This window comes from Mobula hypostoma, chromosome 6 (assembly GCF_963921235.1).
Source record: "Mobula hypostoma chromosome 6, sMobHyp1.1, whole genome shotgun sequence".
Lineage (NCBI taxonomy): Eukaryota > Metazoa > Chordata > Chondrichthyes > Myliobatiformes > Myliobatidae > Mobula > Mobula hypostoma.
In genome coordinates this window covers 169443644-169468983 of record NC_086102.1, presented here as the reverse complement: position 1 = coordinate 169468983, position 25340 = coordinate 169443644, and the positions used below count along the sequence as shown (strand labels likewise).

The window sequence follows — 25340 nt, the reverse complement described above, 5'->3', positions numbered from 1 at the left end:
ATTTGGAAGTTACACGTAAATGCCTTTTCCTTCTATCATTCTACCACAGAGTATCCAAATTAATCCATTGAATGAGTAAGATTGTAAATGATTGCTAATCTGTAGTGAGAAGGCTGTATTAGTTTACAGTATTGTAAAGGCATCATCTGTACAACTGATCTCACTAACTGTAAACTTGATGAAAGATTGCTCAGGACTTCTTTACCAAGGTAATCTAAAAATCCTTGGTCGGTACAATAGCGTAGTGGTTAGCAAAACACTTTGGAGTATCAGCGACCCGGGTTCATTATTCCCACTGCTGCCTGTAAGGAGTTGTATGTTCTCCCCAACACCAAGTGGGTTTCCTTGGGGGTGCTCTAGTTTCGTTCCGCAGTCCAAAGACATAGATTGATGGTAGGTTGGTAGGTTAAATGATTATTGTAAATTGTCCTGTGATTAGGTTAAGATTAAATCGGGGGTTGCTGGACAGCCAGAAGGACCTATTTTGCGCTGTATCTCAATAAATAAATAACATTAATACATCAATTCAGGGTTTGGGCAGATAAGTAAAATAGTTAAATGGATCTAAAATCAACTTAAAGGCTACAGCAGAGAGGCTAGTTTTTTTTTACTACAACTTGAAACTTTATTGATTTATAATTACAGAACAAACCACTGCATTCAGTAAGACGGTACAAGATGTTATCAAAAATTAGAGTGTAAATAAAATTACAAATCTAAATATTGACCATTTCCAGTTAAAGAAAATACAACTTTTTGAAATGGAGAAGCAAGTGTGGTGGGTGAGAAATTGTGAAGTTACCTCAACAGAAATTGGACTCCCATTTTACGTAATCATACCTTTTCACATCTATTTCAGATAACCTCTAGGGTTGTAATTCATACCCCAGAGGATCAAGGTTCTGATCCAATAGCATGAGTGATGACTCTCTCAACAGCTGCAAAAACTTTATCATTTCTTCTTTTATGAATATTTGATAAAGCTTGTGCTGTTCGGATGCAATCACATCAGCCAGCTTTAAACACCGTTGGTATTGCTTTGTGCTGTGCAATACAAGTTTAACTGATGACTGCGCTCAACATCTTCTTCAGTATTCTCTCTGATATCAACCAACCATCCTCTATTTACAAAAAGCAAGACATTAGAGATCTTCTCTTCTGTTTCATTGGTCAATTCTTCCAAATTGTCACTCCATCTTTTGTAATCCACCTTGAACTTTTTCTCCTTGTGCTCATGAGCCACCGTTTCTGTGAAACTTGCATTTTCAGTAATGGTGGGCTCTTGTGGAGCAGATTGCTTCACTTTGAACCATTCATTAAATTTTTCATGAGCTTCCAGATAATCTTGTATGCACAAATGTTCCTGGACAGCATTTTCATCCTCTGCTGGAGGCATGACTTCCTTTCCATAATTTTCCCAGTCTGCATACACTGCAGCTACAGAATCCTGTGGGATTTTGCTGAACACCTCTTTAGATGCTTCATGTTTCTTGGAAGCCAAGAATTTCTTCATTATCGCATTGCTTTGGATTAGTGCTTCTGCCCTTTGTGCAGGATCAAACATCAACCATTCAATAACATTGATCTTCAAGCGATCTTCTTTTGTGGTGGCAGTATCCAGAGATGGTGATTGGTCATGGTAAGCAAAGTCCTTGGCATCTTACTTCCTGATGCTTTCCACCACAGACTTTGTCACAGCTGCTACATCTAGACCAGCCTCTCTTGCAAGATCTAGACAACGCTTCCTTTGTTCAGTCTCTGTGACAGTCTCCAAGAATGTTGAATATTGAGCAATAACCATCTGATGTGGCAAGTGTCTTACATAAAATGCTATCAAATCTGTGTGCTTCATTTTGATTAGAGACTCGATATAAATTTTTATAATGTCCATACAAATCTCCTCCTTTGTTGGCATGCCCAAATTCCAGAAGAACAGCACAAGAGGCGTCATGAATCGAAGGAGGGGAGGAGGAAGAACTAATCTACACTTTGTAAGCCAATCCTGAAATTCATCCAACATATCATCAGTATCTCCCAAGATGATGTATTTCTGAATGAAGTGATAATGAGCTTTATTCTCCTCCAAAACTTGCCTTTTGTCTATTGCTTACAGTTCTTCAAATATTGCCTCTGGTGTCCAACTTGCTTCCATGTACTCTTTAGGTAATTCTTCCAATTCACTCATAGTACTCAGTGAACCGATTTCTTGTTCCACAAGGCTGTCTAACATAACTCTTAAGTATGCCAAAACACAGTCTTCCCAAGTATCACAAACTGAAAGGAACTGTCTGAGGTTTCCACTTAGAGCAGCATAGATTGCTCATTCATATCGGTTAAAACATTCATCTTCTGCCATCTTCCAACAATAAGCCTTCCAAACACTTCTGTATGGGTTTCCTTCTACAGTTTCAAGCTTTGCTCCACCATTAAGGTTTGGATCATGGTACAGTTTCCAGCCTTCCAGTGTTGCTGCTCTCCGAGCCTGACCACAACGTTCACAGAGTCGCTGAGCCTTATCAGTCATACCAGTCGTGTAAGAGCAAAAAGATATTTCATGAATCTGGCATCATCCTCCCGATCCAAATCAGCAAGAGGCATTTTCTGTCTTATAGGAGCATCTGGATCCAGCTCAGTCACAAGTGGCTTTGAAAATCCAGAGATCCCAGATCTTTGTTGTTTCAACACATGCAGTGTATTTTCCCAGTCTACAGATTTTGCATAAAATTGAATGTTCTCTGCAAAATCTCCAGCCTCATCTCAAGCAATACTTTCCAACCAGTCTACAACAATCTGGCTGTAACGGATCAGTGAATCTCGCTAGAAAAGCATTTCTACAATGGTCCTTTCAGTTACATTTGGTACAGATACATTAAACCTCAACCCCTCTTCCCCACCAGATTCAACTCTATCCCTGTAAAGAGAGCCAATTAAACGCCAAGTGATCATCTCTTGCTGAAGGAACCAAAGAACACTGGCTGTTTCTGCTGTCCAGGGGTTGCACGATTCACAATCTTCTGAAGCATTTTAACCTGTTCATTACAAATGGCTTCATAAGATTAAATGAGATCAAAGATAGGTCTAGACGAATGACTCAAGAAAGAATGCAAGAACTCTGGGAACAAGTGGACTGATGCAGTTACGCCTGGATCATCCTCATTCAGCATGGCTGCACTAAGAGTTAGGTCCTCGGTAAAGTTTCCTGGTGAACCAATAGTCTTGAAGTCAATCCTTGGCTTAGTGAATTGATCTGTTTCAATCTCATCCAACTCAGATGAAATTTGGTACATTGATGCTTCTGGAGTTGTTACCATTATGGGAAGTCGAAGTGATGATACGATATTAGATATTTCACTTTTCTTTACAGGGCAAACTCTAGTCTGTAGAGTGTAGAATTCATGGAATATATGAGCTTCAGCTCAGTCAACTACTGGCAGGTTTGAAATAGTTGACCCAGCTGTCTTCAATGGTTGCATCTCTACAGTGCTATACCGCCGAGCTGCTCTGCTAACTTCAGATTTCTGAATGAGAGGAGATGTCATTTCTTCAGATTCATGCCTCGGCGTGGACTCGGCCCACGCTCCCGACATGGTCACCACCGGGGTGCCGCAAGTGAGCGGTCGCCACCCCGGGGCTGGTATGTTTTAAAGTTGGTAAAGATTTGAAATTGAAACTCTTGTCACTTGAACTGAAGAGAAGGATGGAGGAGAGAAATGAGAAGGTGGTGTAAATTGATAGGTCAGGTAGGATCTCTGGATAAATAGGCTGTTCTGTATTTCTGCTCTTAGTATTTTCCCTGGAAGCTGCAGGGTCACAAATAGTCCCTGATCTGGAAGTTTACAGTTGTTAGTAAGCATTATGAAACAGCGAGATGGTGACCATATAAAATGATTCCACAATTAAAAGGTATGGTTGGACCAAGTTTCTTTAGAGTGCAATTACAAATGTGGAATATGTAGCCACATCAAATTTTAAGCAAAATCCATATCAAAGATTGAAAATAATAGGAAGAGTGGATAGGTTTAGACAGTTGTTGAGAAAATGTATATTTTTAAGCACATGGCCTGTTATTGTGCTGTAACTTCTATGACTGATGTCAGTAAACTGGTTTTGGCAAAAACCTGTCAGAGAACTATTGAATATTTGACTCAGTGGCCACATAGCTCTTTGTGTAAAACAAACCATCTAGTCTAATTTCCCCTACCGGGTCTATAGATGTGCATGTTGCTGCTCTTCCAAGAGTACATCAAAATACTTTTACAAATATGATGACCATTTTCTTTAGAATGCAATTAGAAATGTGGAATATGTAGCCACATCAAATTTTATGCAAAATCCATACCTAACCAAAGATTGAAAATAACGGGAAGAGTGGATAGAATTAGACGGATTGGAGAAAATCGCTGTTGTATATTTGTTTTTACCACCCTTTGTGGCAATAAACCAGGTCCCTGGTTCCTTTGGGTAAGAAAAAATATAATCTCTTCTCTATTTCTATTAAATTTAAATCAATGCCCCTTTTTTGGCTCCCACTCAGAGGAGAAAAAGCTCCTTCCAATTTACCTATACATCACAGTCATGCAGTATTTACCCCCAACTCCTCTGTAGTAAAGAAAATAGTCTTAACCTATCCACCCAACTCTTCCTTCTTGAAAGCGTTCCATTGTTCTGACATCTTCAAGCTGTACTTTCTAGTTTAATTTTATCAGATCACTCTCAGCCAAGTAAATTTGCTCATATTTAGGACCTCTATTCAGATTTTACTTTGATCTTTTTCATGTCTTTTCACATAACAGCCTGATTGTAAAATCAGCAATGTTTTAAATGGTGTAAGATCCAATAATTCTTTGAGATAATAATCGCTATCATTCCATTACCTCAGTCAACCTTATCAATGCTAACATTTTACAGTACCATTCCTACAAATTGATATAGTGGCTGTTATTTGTCTAATAAGCAATCGTTTAAAAATATTTTTGATGCCCCTTTTTGATTTACTGTGGAGTAAATATTTAGTACTAGTCCATATTCAGCTGTAGAAGTAGCATCTGGAGTTGACACCCAGAATATTGTGGGCTGAAGGGCCTGTAATGTGCTGTGGTGATTTGAAAACTGATGTTCATTCATATTCAGAATAATAGAAAGTATTAAATTTATATTAGAAATTAACTTCATTATAATGAAATATTTTGCTTCTCCAAGTCCAACCTACATCTACATACATATACATATATCACTATTGAAGGTTACGAGCGTGAGCAAGCAAAGCACCTGGGGCTCAATTAGTGATACTTTGATCAGTTATTAAGATGCACATAAAAGTGCTTTTTAATCTGCTTTTTAACTTCTTTGTTTTGATTGAGGAAATGCTTGTTCACTTGAATCCGAGACGGACCCACATATTGTGGGCAGGATTACGAGAGCTGTTAGGAGTGGTTTAGGAGACTTCCGGTAGCGCTCATGGAGTGAAGTCGCGTTCTTGACTCGCTCCATTACCTCTGAGTTTTTTTTTCTCTATGGTCAGCTATACTTTAATTAACCATTAAGGCATCAACTTTTACAATACTTTGAATTAAACTGAATTCTCTGACAATTGGATGATACTTAGATCTGCTATGTCTAAGAACGGGAAAAACGGCAAGGATGGTAAACCTCCGGTTAAACCGAAAGCTACGGATCTCCCCCCGACTGAATCACCGGTGACTTTAAAAGCGATATCGGAGTTAATTCAGAGGGAAATTTCAACCTCTGTTAGGGAGATGATTCGTACGGAAATTGCAGGCTCTGTTAAAGACCTGATTCATACGGAAATCTCAACTAATTTCCAGAAAATTGCCGATTTAATTGATAAGATGCAAACATGTATTGCGGAACATCAGTCGGCTATATCTGATCTTCAAAAATTCGCGCAACAAAGTGAGCTTAAGATGGGGAAAATCGAAGAAACAATTAATGTAATGAAGAAGAAACTTGACTTTTTGACTTTTAAAAACTCTGACTTGGAATCTAGAATGCGACGGCAGAATTTACGAATGATTGGCGTGAGGGAAGCTGTTGAAGCTAACAACCCCATGAAATATTTCTCTCAACTTTTAAAAGATGCATTCCCCACTGTATTTCCTGACCAACCACCGCTACTGGATCGTGTTCACAGAATCCCATCATACTCGTCTAGGTCAGATAGACCTAGGCATGTTATTTTACGTTTTCATTATTTTCAAGACAAGGAGAGACTGTTTCGATTCGCTCGATCTAAAGGTTTCATTGATTTTTCGGATCTTAAGTTCCGATTCGTGGAAGATTTCAGTAAACCAATCTGGGACCAACGGGTCCGTTACAGATCTGTGATGTCGGAATTCTATAAGATGGATTTAAGACCAGCGCTGCTGTACCCTGCACGTCTAAGGATTCGCATGTTAGATGGAGCCCTTCGTTTTTTTGATTCTCCATCGGATGCCCAGAGTTATCTGGATCAACTTTCATCTTCAACATCTTAATTGCCTTTTTTTTTAATTATCTCCGTTGACCGGAGGCTGTGAATTGGTTGGTTTTAACTTTTCTGTGCCCTATTTGGGCAGAAAAGTTTACTTTTGATTTCTTAATATGGCTGCTAAACTTTCTTTTTAACTGCGTCATTTCTTTCTTTTCCCAGGGGATTCTGGGTGGTTACTTCCCTTTTGTCATCTTACGTATTTCCTGTGCGGCCTTAAATTTTGTAGTTTTTTTTAAAATTTTATTCTGTTTTGCTTTTTATAATCACTTTATGTTAATAATCCTATTTTTTTTGTTGCTGTGTCTATTCATGAGTTTGAGGTTTATTGTGGTTTTTTTTTAATATATATTTTCCGGCTTTTGTTCTGTTCTGTGTGTATTTTAATTGAGCTAACTTTTTTTTACTTATTTTTTTACTGTTTTACAATTAGCTGATCCTTTTCATATTTATACCTTTTTTTTTAGGGAGCGTATACCGGAAGTCATGGGGGTAGTTTTAGCGCTTGCTTCTTTCTGGCGGGTCTGCTTTAGATTTTGCCTTGGGGTCTTGGGGTGGGGGGTGGTGGGAGGGGCTTCACGTTTTAGTTTGTTTCTCTTTGGGCTATATACATTATTGAAGTACTGGTTGCGTCCTTTTCCCCGGTATCTTTTGTATGTTCTGTTTCCTCTCCGGGTTTGTGGGTCGCGCCTATTGTCAATCCTCCTTGTTGTGGGTTGACTTTAGGATTTATGGAGTCTATTATTAATTTTGTCTCCTGGAATACTAATGGTCTTAATCATCCTATTAAAAGAAAAAAAGTTTTTAAAGTGTTCCGGAGACTTAAAGCACAAATTTTATTTTTACAAGAGACCCATGTACGGAGGGGGGACAGACTACGTTTTTTCAAATTCGGGAAGGGACAACAATTTCATTCGAACTCCAATGCTAAGATTCGAGGCGTCTCTATTTTTATAGATTCCTCAGTTACTTTTATACAACAGGATATTATCTCTGATCCGAATGGTAGATTTTTATTGGTTAGTGGTTTACTATTTAATAAAAAAGTAGTTTTGGTTAATGTTTATGCTCCTAATATGGATTGTCCGGAATTTTATAAATCATTGTTTGATCAGTTTCCGAATTTGAACGAGTTCTCATTGATTTGGGGCGGAGATCTTAATACCTGTTTATCTCCAGCTTTGGACCGTTCGGCTCCTTTACGGACTTTACCTAATAAATCTGCAAATTTGATTAATTTTCTCCTTTCTGATTCTGGGTCGACGGACATTTGGCGTTTTCTGCATCCTCAGGAAAAAGATTTTTCCTTCTTTTCACATGTTCATCATTCCTATTCAAGAATTGATTATTTTTTCATTGATTCTCGTCTCATTCCTTCAGTGATTAAATGTGATTATGATTCTATAACCATTTCGGATCATGCTCCACTTAAGCTTTCTATTAAAATTATGGCCAATATACCAAACAATAGACAATGGCGTTTTAATTCGCTGTTGCTTCAGGACTCGGACTTTGTTAATTTTATGAATGAACAGATTGAGCTTTTTTTTACAATTAACCATACAGAAGATATTTCGGTTAACACTCTTTGGGACACTTTTAAAGCCTATATTCGGGGTCAGATTATTTCGTATTCCGTTGCTTTGAGGAAGAAACAGAAGCAGGAGGAGATGGCAATTGTGGACAAGATTAAAGAAATTGATAAGAAATATGTTATGGCTCCTTCTGAGGAGCTATACAAACAAAGAACTGAACTTCAAATGGAACACAGTTTACTACTCTCGTCCTCGATTGTAAACCAATTAAAGAAAACAAGAAGTGATTTTTATGTTCACAGTGATAAAATTGGCAAGCTGCTGGCTAATCAATTGAAATCTAATTATGTTAAATCTCAAATCAATCAGATTTATAACCAAAATGATCGATTGATATTGGATCATGTGGGGATTAATCAAACCTTTTGTGATTTTTATTCTTCTTTATATCAATCAGAGTCTCCTCGAGATTCTAAATATATGAATGATTTTTTAGATAAGTTAGACTTCCCTCAGATTTCACAGGATATGTCTTCTTTATTAGATACTTCCATTACAATGGATGAGATTAAGAATGTTATTTTTTCTATGAATCTGGGGAAAGCTCCTGGCCCTGATGGGTTTACCGTTGAATTTTATAAATGTTTTGCTTCTTTATTGATTCCTTGGCTCTATAAGGTTTTTGAGGCTTCTTTGAAACTTGGTAAACTTCCGGAATCTTTTAATAGAGCATCAATTTCTTTAATACTAAAGAAGGATAAAGACCCTGCTCAATGTGCATCTTATAGACCAATATCTTTATTAAATGTTGATTCTAAAGTTTTTTCTAAGTTATTAGCAAATAGACTAGAAAAAGTACTTCCTTCTATTATTTCGGAAGACCAAACGGGTTTTATTAAAGGTCGTTACTCTTTTTATAATATTCGTACATTGTTAAATATCGTTTATACTCCCTCACAAAATGTTCCTGAGTGTGTTATTTCTTTAGATGCCGAGAAAGCTTTTGATAGAGTAGAATGGCCTTATTTATTTAAGGTGCTTGAAATGTTTAATTTTAGCTTGAAATTTATATCCTGGATTAAACTGTTATATCACTCCTCTGTAGCCTCGGTTCGTACTAACTCTTTAAACTCACCTTTTTTTCCTCTCTTTCGTGGTACTCGACAAGGCTGTCCTCTTAGTCCCCTATTATTTGATATTGCATTAGAACCTCTTGCAATTGCTATTCGAGAATCTTCAAATATTACTGGGATAACTCGGGATTAAAGTCCCATAAATTATCACTCTATGCTGATGATTTACTTTTATATATTTCTAATCCTGAGAGATCCATTCCTGCTGTTTTAGAGTTATTAGCACAATTTGGTCTTTTCTCAGGTTATAAATTAAATCTTAGTAAGAGTGAACTTTTTCCGATTAATAAACATCTTCCCTTATATTATAAATTTCCATTTAAATTGATTAATAATTACTTTTCATATCTTGGGATTAAAATTACTTGTAAACATAAAGATTTATTTAAGACTAACTTTTTACCATTAATAGACCATATTACTCAACTTTCATCTAAATGGTTTCCCTTATATTTAACTTTGATTGGTCGTATTAATGCAGTTAAGATGTTTTTTTTGCCAAAATTTTTATATGTGTTTCAGGCATTACCAATTTTCGTTCCTAAATCTTTTTTTGATAAAGTTGACTCTAAAATTTCTTCATTTATTTGGCAGAATAAGAATCCGAGACTGGGTAAAATACATTTACAGAAAGCTAAGAGAGATGGAGGTTTAGCATTACCTAACTTTAGATTTTATTATTGGGCTATTAATATTCGACATATGAAATTTTGGTTACTTGACCGGGACATACTATCTATTCCTAAATGGGTAGCATTGGAATTACAATCTGTTCAGGGTTATACACTTGGTTCTATTTTAGGTTCCTCTCTTCCCTTTGATTCGAAACGCCTTAAGCAGGTCTCTAACCCGATAGTTAAATATGCTTTGCGCATTTGGTTTCAATTCAGAAAATTTTTTGATCTTAATCAATTCGGGTTAGCGATTCCTATTTTAGGTAACATATTTTTTCCTCCCTCTTTTACGGATCGCGCTTTTCAAACTTGGAAGACTAAGGGTATTTTACGGTTTTTGGATTTATTTTTAGATGGTTCCCTTATGTCTTTTGAACAATTATCTAATAAATATAACTTATCAAGAATACATTTTTTTAGATATTTACAAGTTAGAAATTTCCTAAGTACTATACTTTCTTCCTTTCCAATGCTTCCTCCTATATATATTTTAGATTCGATAATTAACCTTAATCCATGTCAGAAAGGTGCATCGGCTATGATTTATAATATTATTATGAAACTTAGGAAAGCTCCATTTGATAAGATTAGGGTAGATTGGGAACAGGAATTGGGGCTTACCATTTCTGTGGATGATTGGGGGCAGATTTTACAATTAGTTAATACTTCCTCTATTTGTGCTAAACATTCCCTAATTCAATTTAAAGTGGTTCATAGAGCACATATGTCCAAAGATAAGTTAGCGCGTTTTTACTCGCATATTAATCCTTTCTGTGATAGATGTTCGGGGCAGATAGCCTCTTTAACTCATATGTTTTGGTCTTGCCCTACTTTGGAAACTTTTTGGAGAGATATTTTCAATATTATTTCTAAGGTATTAAATATAGATATCTCTCCTCACCCTATTACTGCTATCTTTGGACTACCTAAAATTTCTAGTAATCTTTCCCCTTCAGCCCGTAGAATGATTGCATTTCTTACTTTAATGGCGAAAAGATGTATTTTACAACATTGGAAAGAGCTTAATGCTCCAACTACCTTTTTTTGGTTTTCTCAGACGATTTTATGTTTGAATTTGGAGAAAATTAGAAGTAACCTTTATGATTCTTCATTTAAATTTGAACAGATTTGGGGACCTTTTATTCGATATTTTCATTTAATGTAATATTTACCCTTCTTGTTTTTTTTTCACTGTTTTAATGGAGGTCGGGATTGAGGACGTGATTTTAAGTTTAACTCTGTTTGGTTTCAAGTTAGCCCATTGCTTTGCTTTGCTTTTAGTTAGCTGCACGGTGGGTTTTTTTTTGGGGGTTTTTTTTTCTTTTTTTCCATTGATATATATAAAATCTAGTATACTATTATGTTATCTTGGTTTCTTATGCTTAAATTACATTGTTTGTAGTATTTTCTTTTTGGTATTGTTATCTTTTGGAATTTTATTATACTTTAACATTGTATTAATGTTTATATGGCTTATTTTTTTACCTTTTTTGTATACTTACTCAATAAAAAGATTTAAAAAGAAAAGAAAGGAGTGGTTTAAACTAATATGGTAGAGCGATGGGAACCAGTATGATAGAGCTGAGGACGAGCCAGCAGGTTTACAAGTAGATTATGGATGCAACATGAATGTAAGGAAGGACAAGCCAATGACTGGGTACAAATGCAGACAAAGAGTTATATTGTACCACAGAGGCAAAATCAAAACAGGGAATAATGCAGGACTGAAGGCACCGTATTTAAATGCGCATAGCATTCGGAATAACGTGGACGAACTCGTGGTGCAATTACAGATTGATTGGTATGATGTTGTGGGCTTCACTGAGTCGTGGCTGAAAGAAGGCATAGCCGGGAGCTTAACATCAAAGGATATACTTCGAATCTGAACGACAGGCAGGAGGCATAGGTGGTGGGGTGGCTCTGTTGGTAAGAGATGGAATTACATCTTTAGATAGAGGTGACAGGGTCACAGAATGTTCAATCTTTGTGGGTGGAGTTAAGAAACTGCAAAGGAAAAAAACATTATGGGAATCATATACAGACCTGTAAATGGTAGTCAAGATGTGGGGCTGAGATTGCAAAGGGAGCTGGAAAAGGCATGTAATAAGGGTAATGACACAACTGTAATGGGGGATTTCAGCATGCAAGAGGATTGGAAAAATCAAGTTGGTGTCAGATCGCAAGAGAGAGAGTTTGTTGAATGCCTACGAGATGGCTTTTTAGAGCCATTTGTGCTTGAGCCTACTTGGGGAAAGGCTATCTTAGATTGGGTGTTGTGTAATAACACAGATCTTATTAAGGAGCTTAATGTAAAGGAGCCCTTAGGAGGCAGTGATCATAATATGATTGAATATCATTGCAATTTGAGAGGGAGAAGGATAAGACACATGTATCAGTATCACAATGGAATAAAGGGAATTAAAGAGGCATGAAAGAGGAACCTGCCTAGGTGGACTAGAGGAGGATACTGGCAGGGATGATGGCAGAACAGAGATGGCTAAAGTTTCTGGGAATAGTTCACAAGGTGCAGGATAGATATGTCCCACAGGAGAATTTGTTCTCAAATACAGGTGTCCCCCGTTTTTCGAACATTCGCTTTACGAAACCTCACTGTTACGAAAGACCTACATTAGTACCCTGTTTTCGCTTTCAGAAGGTGTTTTCATTGTTACGAAAAAAAATTCAGCGCGCGATAAAAGGCAGCGCGCGCCCCGAGCAGCCGCTCTCCCCCTGATTCAGAACTGCTTTGCTTAGACACATGCCTGTGAGCAGCCGTTTGCAAGATGAGTTTTATGGTATGGGAAAAGCCTGAAAGAGCTCATAAGGGTGTTACAGTTAGCGTAAAACTAGACATAATTAAGCATTTCAATCGTGGTGAACGAAGTAAGGACGAAGTGAGTTTGGTTTGAGGAAGCTGATGAACATGATGTTGAAGAGGTTTTAACATCCCGTCACCAAGAACTGACAGGTGAAGAGCTGATGCAATTGGAAGAAAAAAGGATAACAATTGATAACAATGAGTAATGATAAAGTACGACTTTAATTTTGAAAGGGTACGTCGGTTTAGGAGATATTTGCAGGATGGTTTGAGTCCTTATTAAAGAACTGTGTGATAGAAAAATGAGCGAGGCTCAGCAGTCAAGCAAGCCTTCCACATCAGCTGACGAACCTCGACCTTTGACATCGAGGCGGGCAGAGATAGAAGATGAGCTGCCTGCTCTAATGGAAACAGACGACAAGATGACACCCCAGTGTCCCACCACCCTAACCCCCAGGCCACGGACAGATACCGATACGCGGAGAATCAACGGTAGCCGGGAGGCACACAGCACATCTTTAAGAAAAAAGCCAAAATAAACATGCTAATTAATTAGGTGCCACCAACACGTAATTGTCGGCCCAGATCAGAGACGACGCAATCGGAAATCGGCACTGATCTGGGCCGACAATTATGTGTCAGGCAGCACCAAATTAATTAGCATGTTTATTTCGGCTTTTTTCTTAAACATGTGCTGTGTACCTCCCTGCTACCACTGCATTCCTGCATGCTTCGCGGCAATGTATCGCTCGGCGGCCTGAAGGGTGGGGGCCACTGCACCACCCAAACTCCGACTCAGCCTAACACACCATCATCAGTGTGCTCGGCAAGCTATCTTCCCGATTCCCATAAGTGATACCACACTGTACATACATTATTTCTACTTTATATAGGCTGTGTATTTTTACGTGTTATTTGGTATGATTTAGCAGCTTCATAGCTTAAAGGTAACTGGAGAGAGTGTTCTTGCCAACAGCGCTTGCATGAGATTTTCTGCCAACAGCGCTTGCGTGACGTTTTCACTACGGAGAACAGTTCAGTAATGATTGTGGAAAAGTATTTCTACTTTATATAGGCTGTGTATTTATCATATCATTCCTGCTTTTACTATATGTTACTGTTATTTTAGGTTTTTATGTGTTATTTGGCATGATTTGGTAGGTTATTTTTGGGTCTGCAAACGCTCACAAAATTTTCCCATATAAATAAATGGTAATTGCTTCTTCGCTTTACGACATTTTGGCTTACGAACCGTTTCATAGGAACGCTCTACCTTCGGATGGCGGGGGAAAGCTGTAGCAGGGGTAGGCAACTGTGGCTGACAAGGAAGTTGAAGTCTGCATGAAAGCCAAGGAAAGTTAGTTAGTTAGTTAGTTAGTCATACTTTATTGATCCTGGAAAAGGCATACAAGGTAGCAAAAATCAATGTGAAGTTAAATAATTAGGAAGCTTTTAAAATCCAAACAAAAGGCAACAAAAAAAAACAAGAAGGGAAAGGATGAAATATGAAGGCAAACTACCCAATAATATAAAGCAGGATGCTAAATTTTTTTTTCAGTCATATAGAGTAAAAGGGAGGTGAGAGTTGATATTGGACCACTGGAAAATGATGCTGGTGAGGTAGTAATGAGGAACAAAAAAATTGCAGATGAACTTCACTGTGGAAGACACTGGCAGTGTGCCAGGTCCAAGAGTGTCAGGGAACAGGAGTGAATGCCATTGCTATTACAACGGAAAAAGTGTTAGGCAAACTCAAAGGCCTTAAAGTGGATAAATCAACTGAACCAGATGGACTACATCCCAGAGTCTTGGGGGAGATTGCTGAAGAGATAATGGATGCATTGGTCGTGATCTTTCAAGAATCATTTGATTCTGACATGGTTGTGGAGATCAGGAACATTGCCAATGTCACTCCACTCTTTTAGAAGGGAAATTATAGGCCAGTTAGCCCAATCTCAGCGTCTGGGAAAGTGTTGGAGTCTATTATTAAGGATGAGGTTTCCGGTTACTTGGAGACTAATGATAAAATAAGTCAAAGTCAGCATAGTTTCTCTGAAGGGGAATTTTGCCTTACAAATCTGTTAAGAGGCATTTGAGGAAGTAACAAGCAAGGCAGTGGATGTCATTTACTTAGATTTTCAGAAGGCATTTGATGAGGTGCCATAAAATCCTATGGCATTACGGGAAAGATACAGGCATGGATAGAGGAATGGCTGACAGGCAGGAGGCAGCGAGTGAGAATAAAGGGGGCCTCTTCTGCTTGGCTGCTAGTGACTAGTGGCTTTCCTCAGGTGTCAGTATTGGAACTTCTACTTTTCACATTGTTTGTCAGTGATTTGGATAATGGAATTGATAGCTCTGTGGCAAAGTTTGTAGATGATACGAAGATAGGTAGAGGGGTAGGTAGTACTGAGGAAGCAATGCTATTGCAGCAGGACTTACACAAATTGGAAGAATGGGCAAAAAATTGGCAGATAGAATATAGTGTTGGGAAATGTACAATAATGCATTTCAGTAAGGACGACCAATAGTGTGGACTATTACCTAAATGGGAAGAAAGTTCAAACATCGGAGGTGCAATGGGACTTACAGAAGGTTGATTTACAGGTTGAGTCTGTGGTAAAGAAGGCAAATGCAATGTTGGCATTTATTTCAAGGAGTATAGACTACAAAAGCAAGGAGATAATGCTGAGGCTTTATAAGAAGCTAGTCAGGCCGCACTTGGAGTGTTGTCAACAGATTTGGGCCGCATAGCTCAGAAAGGATGTGTTGTCATTGGAGAGAGTCCAGAGGAGGTTCACGAGGATTATTCTGGGAACGAAGGGGTTAACATATGAGGAGTGTCTGGCAGCTTTGGGCCTGTACTCACTGGAATTCAGAAGAATGTGGGGGGATCTAATTGAAAGCTACCGAATGCTGAAAGGACTAGATAGAAAACATCCTCTCCATGTCCACCCTATGGTGGGGGTATCCAGAACTAGAGGGCACAGCCTCAAAATTGAGGGGTGACCTTTTAGATCAGAGGCAAGGATCAATTTTTTTAGCCAGAGTAGTGAATCTGTGGAATGGTCTGCCACAGACTGTGGTGGAGGCCAAGTCTATGGGTATATTTAAGGCAGAAGTTGATAGTTTCTTAATCGGTCAGGGCATCAAAAGATATGGTGAGAAGGCAGGTGTATGGGATTGCGTGGGATCTGGGATCAGCCATAATGGAATGACGGAGCAGACTTGATGGGCTGAATAGTCTAATTCTGTTCCCAGTTCAGTGCATGGTATGCCACAAGTCAGACAAATATTTTTGTAAAACTTCAACCATGCAACTAAAGAACCAATCCATAAAACCCTTAAACTAATTACTAGTCATACTTACAACATCCCATGGTTCCTTTAATGAAACGCTCTTAATCAAAGTGCCTATTTGGTTGTCATAAAAATCAAGACGTGCATTCCCTTCATTGTCCGTTGGAGCTACTGCCAGAACGGTCAACAATTCAAGCTCATCTTCATAGTCTACCATTTTAAAGATCTTTTAAAAATGAAACAGAGTAAAGAGTTCATTCATAATTAGCATTATCTGATAACTTTAATAATACATATACAGAGAATAGCAACTCACTATTACTCTGTATAAACTTTGTTGTATGACAGTATACATTCAGTGTTGTATAATCTTATAACCTGCCTCAATTTAACTTTCACATATTTTCATGATTTATAATGTTCCAATATTGCCTTTTTAAACAAGATCATGGGAATACATTTAACAATTCTATTTGACTTAAAATTAAATCATGGAGAAAGTGAAGAACTTCTAAGTATATATCCATTGAACAGGCTCAACATAACGTATGCTAAATTTATCAGGTTATATTTTGTATTATTAATTGAAATACAAGAACTTCTACCCACGACTGTTCAGAATGCATATGCTTCATCCAATTTGGTATCCGGCAAAAATTGAAGATTGAAATGCAAGTTAGAAATAAATACAAATTAAACAACATTATCAAGTGCAATGATATTTATTTTCAATCATATGCAAACATCAACATGCTCAGATAGCTGCACGGTGGCTTTTTAAGATACAGGAAGCCTTTACCAACCTGAATTGCCATCCACAAAGGTCTAAATGATACCTCTGTATGCAATGCAATAATTTTTAATTTGCTGTTTCTGCTAATGGAATCAACTAAACTTGGACTTGGCTTCTGAAAAGATAATCAGGTCCAGAATTCTGTACAAGATGCTTTAAACAGGAAATGGCAGCAGGCCACTTTGTACACAGGTCCGCCTTACTGCATGAAGACTATGTACAAAAAGGCCAATCCTTTGTCATTGAAACAGGGTAGGTCATGGAGCATAGGGCCCTTGGAGGTGGGAGAAAGGGGTCATGCTGCAGAAATTTTGGGTCAGGGAGCATTGTGCCGAAGAGTTGGAGGCTGTTCATTATCCAGAGGTCAGATCAGGTGACCTTGGGCATCGGAGCATGGTCGCGAGAGTCTGCTGAGGTTCTGAGAGTCTGATGGAGATCGCCAGCAAGAAGTGGACTTTTAACAAACATTAGATTTGACAGTCCATAACGTAGTTGAGTCTACCTATCAATTGCAAAAAGACAATGTATGGTGATATCCAAAAAGAAGGAGAATCCCGTCTGCAGGCTGAGAAGAAACGGGTAAGACATAAAACCAGTACAGAACTTTTACTACTTAGGAAGCTGGGTGGCATCAGATGTCAGGTGCGACTTAGACATTAAAAGAAGAATAGGGATGGCAAAAGACATCTTTACGAAAATGAAGAGTATACTGACCAACACTAAAATAGGCATGACAACCCGCCTCAGAGTACTAAAATGTTACGTTTATCCAGTTATGTTTATGGCTCAGAATGCTGGACAATATCTAGTAACATGAGGAAACGAATTGTAGCAGCAGAGATGTGGTTTTTGAGGAGGATGCAAAGAATATCATGGACGAAACGTATGTAATGAGGATGTCATGAACAGCGCAAACACAAAAAGAGAAATAATGTATGAGATCATGAAAAGGCAACATAACTTCATTGGACATGTGATTAGGAAAGAGGAGTTAGAATGCACAGTAGTTATGGGAAAGATTGAAGGGAAGAAAGCAAGAGGAAGACAAAGACAAATGATGATGGAGACAGCAGCCAGAGAACTGGAAATGAATACCAATGAATTGATCCACTTGACTCGAAACAGGAGTGTATGGACCATGGCAGTCAAAGCTCAAACTGGGCACGGCACCTGATGAGGATGATGAATGTAATTGGATCTGCATTTGGACTTTGTCATCTGTAGACCCCACTCAGTGAAGGTTGATACTATCACCACCTTGCTGATCATCAGCACAGGTGCATGCAAGGCTGCATGTTTCAACCCCCCCCCCCCCCCAGTTTTACTCATGATTGTATAGCTAAACACACCTCCAATGCCAGCTTCAAATTTGCCAATGATATTACTGTTGTTGGATGTATCACAGGTGGAGATGAGACAGCTTGCCAGAGTGAGACAGGACATCTAGTTGAGTGGTGCACCAGTGAAATTACAGAGCTGATTATTGACTTCAGGAAGGGTAAAGGAGGGTGAAAATCTGACAGACTATATTGGGCGGGGGGGGTGGGGGCAGAAATCAGCAGTGGAGAGAGTCAGCAGCTTTAAATTCCTTGGCATTAACATATTGGATGATGTGAACTGGGCACAGCACATAAATACAATCATAAGGTAAGTGCTACTTTCTTGGTTCAGCTTGTCATTGAACACTAACAAACTTCTGAAGATATCCAGTTAAAAGTATCTTCAGAAAGTATCCTTTTCCTAGGGTGGCGGTGGCAATGGCTAATATGAGAGGGCATAATTTTAAGGTGACTGGACGAAACTATAGGGAGGTTGTCAGAAGCAAGTTTTTTTTAAAAAAGCACAGAGAGTGGGAAGCGCACTGCCGAGAGTGGCGGTAGAGGCAGATACAATAGGGACATTTAAGAGACTTTTGGCACATGGATAAAAGAAAAAAATGGAGGGCTACGTGGGAAGGAAGGGTGAGATTGATCTTGAAGTAAGTTAAATGGTCCGCACAACATCATTGTCTACATCATGTAACGTTCTATGTTCTATCTTGACTGTTGCTTGATAGTCTGTGATAGGAATTCAAATGCCAGGAATACAAGATCCACACCATCCGGGCCATGCCATCTATTCATAGCTAACATTGTGCAAAACGTACAGAAGTTTGAAGCTTTTCACCAGCAGGTTCAAGGATAACTATTTCCCTTCAACAATTTTGGTCTTGAACCAACTAACAAAACCCTAATCACGACAGTTTAGCAACTGAATGACCACGTTGATCATCTTGCACTAAAATGGACATTTTTTGTTCTAATTGTGCTTTTTTTGCAAAAATTGTGTGAAATTTATGTTTTTTATGAATGCTGTATAGATGATGCAATGTGCCTGAGCTGCAGCTGCAAGTGTGTTTTTTCCATTCTATCTTAAGCATACATGTACTTGTGCACATGACAATGAACTGGACTTTGACTTCATAGAACCTCCAGGATGTGGAAAATATTATACATTGTACTAACTTGTGAAACTACTGCATGAAAGGAGATGGGTGCCCACCAGACGAGGTGATAAGTGAAGCAGGTAGTGCAGGAATGCTTGTTAATCACTCCCCTCTTAAATATCATGGTATGGGGGAATGGCCCCTTGGAAAAAAATCAAAGATTCAAAGCATATTTATTATCAAAAAATGTGTAAATTATAAACCTTGAAATTCTAAGGTTCCAACCCTAACCTCGCCATCAAACCTGCAGATAAGGGGGGTGCTGTAGTAGTCTGGCATACGTGTCTTGATGAGGCCCAGCACCAACTTTCAGACACATCCTCTTACTTACCCCTCGAACAGGACCGCACTAAGGAGCACCGGGCCATTTTCTCCCACACCATCACTACCTTTATTGACTCTAGAGATCTCCCATCCACCGCCACCAACCTTGTAATTCCCGCACCCTGTTTCTACCTCCTACTCAAGATCCACAAACTCGCTTGTCCAGGTAGACCCATTGTTTCAGCTTGTCCGTGCCCCACACTGAACTCAAATCTGCATACTTCAACTCTGCTTTATCCCCCTAGTTCAGTCGCTTCCAACCTACATCCGTGACTTCATCCACTTTGCTTCCAACTTCCACCCTGCCCTCAAATTTACTTGGTCCATTTCCGACACCTCCCTCCCCTTTCTCAATCTCACTGTCTCTATCTCCGGAGACAGCTTATCCACTGATGTCTATTATAAACCCATGGACTCTCACAGCTACTTGGACTATACCTCTTCCCACCCTGTTACTTGTAAAAAATACTATCCCCTTCTATCAATTCCTCCGCCTCTGCTGTATCTGCTCTCAGGATGAGGCTTTTCATTCTAGAATGAAGGAGAAGTCCTCTTTTTTCAAAGAAAGGGGCTTCCCTTCCTCCACTATCAATGCTGCCCTCAACCACATCTCTTCCATTTCACGCACATCTCTTTTACCCCATCCTCCCGCACTGTACCAGGGACTGAGTTCCACTTGTCCTCACCTACCACCCTCACCAGCCTCCACGCCCAGCACGTAATTCTGCAAAACTTCTGCCATCTCCAACAGGATCCCACCACCAAGCACATCTTTCCTTCCCCCTCACTTTCTGCTTTCCACAAGGATTGCTCCCTATGCGACTCCCTTGTCCATTTGTCCCTCTCCAGTGATCTCCCTCCTGGCACTTATTCTTGCAAGCAGAACAAGTGCTACACCTGTCCTACACCTCCTCCCTCACTACCATTCAGGGTTATGTGGTTGAGCATTGAAACTCTTCTGCATCAACTCCTCTCCAAAACGCTCACTCCATCTCCAGCAGCGATACCACTAACTCGGTCTGCAACCCCAACTCGAACATGCTGCACCTCACAATGCCCTAGCATGGCTCATCTCCCCAACCACCCTTGCTTCCACCTGCCTCCTCACTGTCTGCTGCAACAGTTCACCACAATTTGCTTAAGAAAAGATGTTAAAAATAATGTTTTTAGTCCAAACTCTTGCCTCACCAGTAAGCTGTTGCAAATCTTCGGTAGTGCCATCTTATAACAGCGGCACCTGAACTGGAGGGGTAACAGTATTCTTGCAGGCAGGTTTGCTCAGGCTTATCAGTGAAAGTTAAATTAATTGAGCAGCAGATGGGAAGCACAGCAGCAGTGCGGGGGGTGGGGTGGTGGTTGAAGAATGGTGGGGAGAGAAATGTGGAGAATAAATCAAGTAAGTGGGGGCAGAGCACTTTAAGGGAACATGGGAGTCTCAAGTGCATTTACTTGCATTAAAGGTAAATCACATGAGTTTATAGCATGGATCAGCATTTGAAATGATAATGCAATTGCAATCACAGAAACATGGTTGAGGGAAGGACAAGACTGGCAGCTAAGTTTCAGGCATGGCAGGTGGAATGCAAAAGAGGATGGAGAGTCTCACTCCTGATTAAGGAAAACGTAACTTTTGTACTTAGAGAAGACCCCTGAGGGATTATCCAGTGAAGCCATATGGGTAGAACCTGGGAATAACAGGGGTGTAGTTATAATATGGATCTTGTCAGTGGGAATTAGAGGAAAAGATATATGAGCGTATACAGAAAAGTGGAAGAACAAAAGGGTTATAATAATGGGCATTTTAACTACCTCAATATTGATTACAATTGCCTTAGTACCATGGGCTTGGGTGGAGAAGAATTTGTTCAGTGCATCTTAGAAAGCTTCTGAAATAATAGGTTGAGAGCCCAACCAGAGACAGAGCAGTACTTGATCTTATCTTAGGAATTGAAACTGGGCAGGTAGCGGAAGTGTAGGATGGGGGACACGTTGGGAACTGTGACCATATGCTGCAAGTTTCAAAGTAGTCAGGAAAACAAGGCATTTATGGAAAAAGCTGTACTGACTACAGTCTGGGTATTACATTATTCAGGAGAAAGTAAGGGAAAAAGTAGAAAAGGCAGTTCCTCAGTTCTCAAAAAAAAAGAGATGAATTTGTAATATTGGAGATTACTAAGATCAGCCAGTGTTCGGTCTTAACAGTTATGGTGGATGGGTACAAGAATAACAAAAATACCATATACCAGGGGTTCCCAATCTTTTGTATGCCATGGACCAATACCGTTAAGCATGAGATCTGTGGAACTCAGGTTAGGAACCCCTGCCATATACTGAAGCTGACACTGTGGATCCTCAACTAATTATGGATATAACAACTGCATCTGGTCAAGTAAGCCATGTGCATATCAAGCTCCAATCTTCTTGTAACTCAACAGTATTGAATGTGTTGCATGAATTACATTGATGTTTGCGCATTTATAATAGTGACCAATTTTGGATGAAGCCAGAGTACCACTGTAGATGTATGTTAAAACTTGACTACACTGACCAGTTCAAATGTTTGCTTCACAGACAAAAGATGATTTTGTTATGATTGGAATTTGTCCAACATATTTGATAAGTTTACAATGCTGCATCCCCATTAAGACTCTAATGAGATGGTTTCATTTAATTCACTTAGCACACTAAGCCTGAAGAAGGTAACACTGTGCATCTTGGTTTTTAATTCAGGGTTGGAATCTGATTTAAATTTTGGCCAGTTGGATGAAAGAAAATGACTACTGAATGTTATTCTTTCTTTTGCTACAAACTCTGAAATAAATTAACTTGTTTTGCTTTAATCTAATTACAGATCCCATCAATGCCTGTAGAACAAAACAAATTTGAAAAAATGTCCAGTTTGTGGTAATTAGATTTAAAAAATCAATTTCATATGAAAAAAACAGTAAATATGCAGAAGTCACTTGTTGGGAGTCCATTATTAAGTACAAGGTTTTGGGATGCTTGGAGACTAATGATAAAATAAGTCAAAGTCAGCACGGCTTCTGTAAAGGGAAATCTTCCCTCACAAATCTGTTACTCCACTCTTTTAGAAGGGAGGAAGGCAAAAGAAGGGAAATTACAAGCCAGTTAGTCTAGCCTCAGTGGTTGGGAAAGTGTTGGAGCCTATTATTAAGGATGAAGTTTCAGGTTACTTGGAGACTGATGATAAAATAAGTCAAAGTCAGCATGGTTTCTCTGAAGGGGAATTTTGCCTGACATATCTGTTAACAGGCATTTGAGGAAGTAACAAGCAGGATGGACAAAGAAGAGGAAGTGGATGTAATTTACTTAGATTTTCAGAAGGCATTTGATAAGGTGCCACATATGAGGCTACTTAAGATGGTGTTACAGGAAAAAAAACAGGCATGCATAGAGGAATAGCTGTCAGGCAGGAGGCAACGAATGGGAATAAAGGGGGCCTTTTCTGGATGGTTGCCAGTGACTAGTGTTCCTCAGGGGCCAGTATTGTGATTGCTAATTATCATATGGTTTGTCAATGATTTAGATAGTGGAATTCACACAAAATGCTGGAGGAACTCAGCAGGCCAGGCAGCATCTATGGAAAAGAGTACACTCGGCGTTTCAGGCCAAGACCCTTCAGCAGGAATGCAGTGGAATTGATGGCTTTGTGGCAAAGTTTGCGGATGATATCAAGATAGGTGGAGGGGGAGGTAGTACTGTGGAAGCAATGTGATTGCAGCCAGACTTAAACAACTTGGAAGAATGGGCAAAAAGTTGGCAGATGGAGTACAGTGTTGGGAAATGTATGATAATGCGCTTTTGGTAAAAGGAACAAAAGTGAAGACTATTATCTAAATGGGGAGAAAATTCAAAAATCAGAGGTGCAAAGGGACTTAGGAGTCCTTATGCAAGACTCCCAGAAGCTAATTCACCGGTTGAGTCTGTGGTAAAGGCAGCAAATGTAATGTTGCCATTTATTTCAAGGAGAATAGAATATAAAAGCAAGGAGATAATGCTGAGTCTTTATAAGACACTAGTCAGGCCACACTTGGGAGTACTGTCAACAGTTTTGGGTCCTTATCTCAGAAAGGATGTATTGTCATTGGAGAGAGTCCAGAGGAGGTATGCGAGGATGATTCTGGGAATGAAGAGGTTAACATATTTGGAGTGTTTGGCAGGTCTGGGCCTGTACTCACTGGAATTTAGAAGAATGCGTGGGGATCTCATTCAAATCTACCAAGTGTTGAAAGGATGAGATAGGGTGGATGTGGAGAGGATGCATCCTCTGGTGGGGGTATCCAGAACTACAGGGCACAGCATGAAAATTGAGGACGACCTTTTAGAACAGAAATAAGCAGGAATTCTTTTTAGTCAAAGAGTGGTGAATCTGTGGAATGGTCTGCCACAGACTGCGGTGGAGGCCAAGTCCGTGGGTATATTCAAAGCAGAAGTTGATAGTTTCCTGATTGATTGGGGCATCAAGGGATATGGTGAGAGGGCAGGTGAATGGGGTTGAATAGGATCTGGGATCAGCCATGATGAAACGGTGGAGAGGACTCGATGGGTGGAATGATCAAATGTCTTATGGTCTTATTTGGAAGGGTCTGGGGTGGAGAAGGTCTGATAAAGTGCTGAAGCATTCAATTAGCAGGTGACAGAGACAGTTCCAAAAACAAAATTCTCTTCTATCATTAACAAATATTGAAGGAAGAGAAAACAAATCCAATGTGCTGTTATTCCAACTTTGCAATTACCTCATACTGATCATCATCCAATTCAGAAAACTGTCTTTTCACAACTCGGCCATAGGCCGTCACCGTTACTGAGTTCTCTACCTGTAATAGCAGAAATATTTAGAGAAAGGCAAGCATTTTTCTTAAATATGCAACAGTCTTATACTTTCCAAACACTATCATACAAACAGAAAATCTTTAATACAACTTTAGAATACCTTCAATTTTCACGTTTGTATTGTGACATTTTTATATTGTACAACAGTTACATTTTTGTATACTGAGTATTTTTAAATTTGGTATACATTTTGATTGCATAATGATTTTACAGTGGTACTTTCCAATTACTGTCATGACATCCCATATTTAGGAAATGGAGAACATTGTCTAGCTTCACTTCCTGAGATTTTGCCTATGGAAAACAACTGCCGATAATTGTGAACACGAGAATCTGCAAATGCTGGAAATCCAGAGCATCACACACATAATGGTGGAGGAACCCTGCAGGTCTGCCTTGGCCCAAAACATCGACCGTTTATTCATCATCAAAGATGTTGCCTGACCTGCTGAGTTCATCCAGTACATTGCGTGTGTTGCCTATAACTGTGGTTCACTTTCCTATTTTTGTCTATTTTGAGCAGGATTAGTGTTGATTGATTCTAATGACATTCAGTGTAAAATTATGCTGACTGAGCTTCCATATATTTCCAAGTAAATGTTTAATTATATTGATGTAGGTTCACCTGAAGTACCTGTTCGTAACAGGGAAAACTAAGTGGCCCACAATAGGAGACATTACTTAATTATACTGTTACCCCCATTATGTATTGCGAGAAACTCCTCTACCATTAACGTTGTCAAATCTTGGACGGCCTTTAGTACATGTTTACATGGCATGAATTCTGCTAAATATTTCAATTTTATCAAGGACAAATATTATTTAAACAAGTTTCAGTGTATCTTGGATTCAACCCATCAAGAAAACCGTGTTTGCATATAACATTATTCCTACAGGTAAAGGCAAACACAATTATTTCCCCATTGCTATGCTCTGG

The 25340-nt window shown here is 39.1% G+C and overlaps 1 protein-coding gene and 1 pseudogene across 4 annotated transcripts in view; both read right to left on the bottom strand.

Annotated features, from left to right (window-relative positions):
- Positions 1-25340, bottom strand: part of dcaf17 (ddb1 and cul4 associated factor 17) — a 77326-nt gene that overhangs the window by 545 nt on the left and 51441 nt on the right. For 3 of the 4 annotated variants that reach the window (XM_063052233.1, XM_063052232.1, XM_063052230.1), the window contains exons 14-15: positions 24307-24387; positions 16018-16173 (exon numbers count right to left, since the gene is read on the bottom strand). In XM_063052233.1, the coding sequence (XP_062908303.1) occupies positions 16018-16173; positions 24307-24387 (237 nt within the window). Of the gene's footprint in view, positions 1-16017; positions 16174-16381; positions 17243-24306; positions 24388-25340 lie in introns of those variants that run through there. The other variant, XM_063052234.1, reaches the window with a different exon arrangement.
- LOC134348606 (nuclear pore complex protein Nup107-like) lies at positions 9-3626 on the bottom strand (annotated as a pseudogene).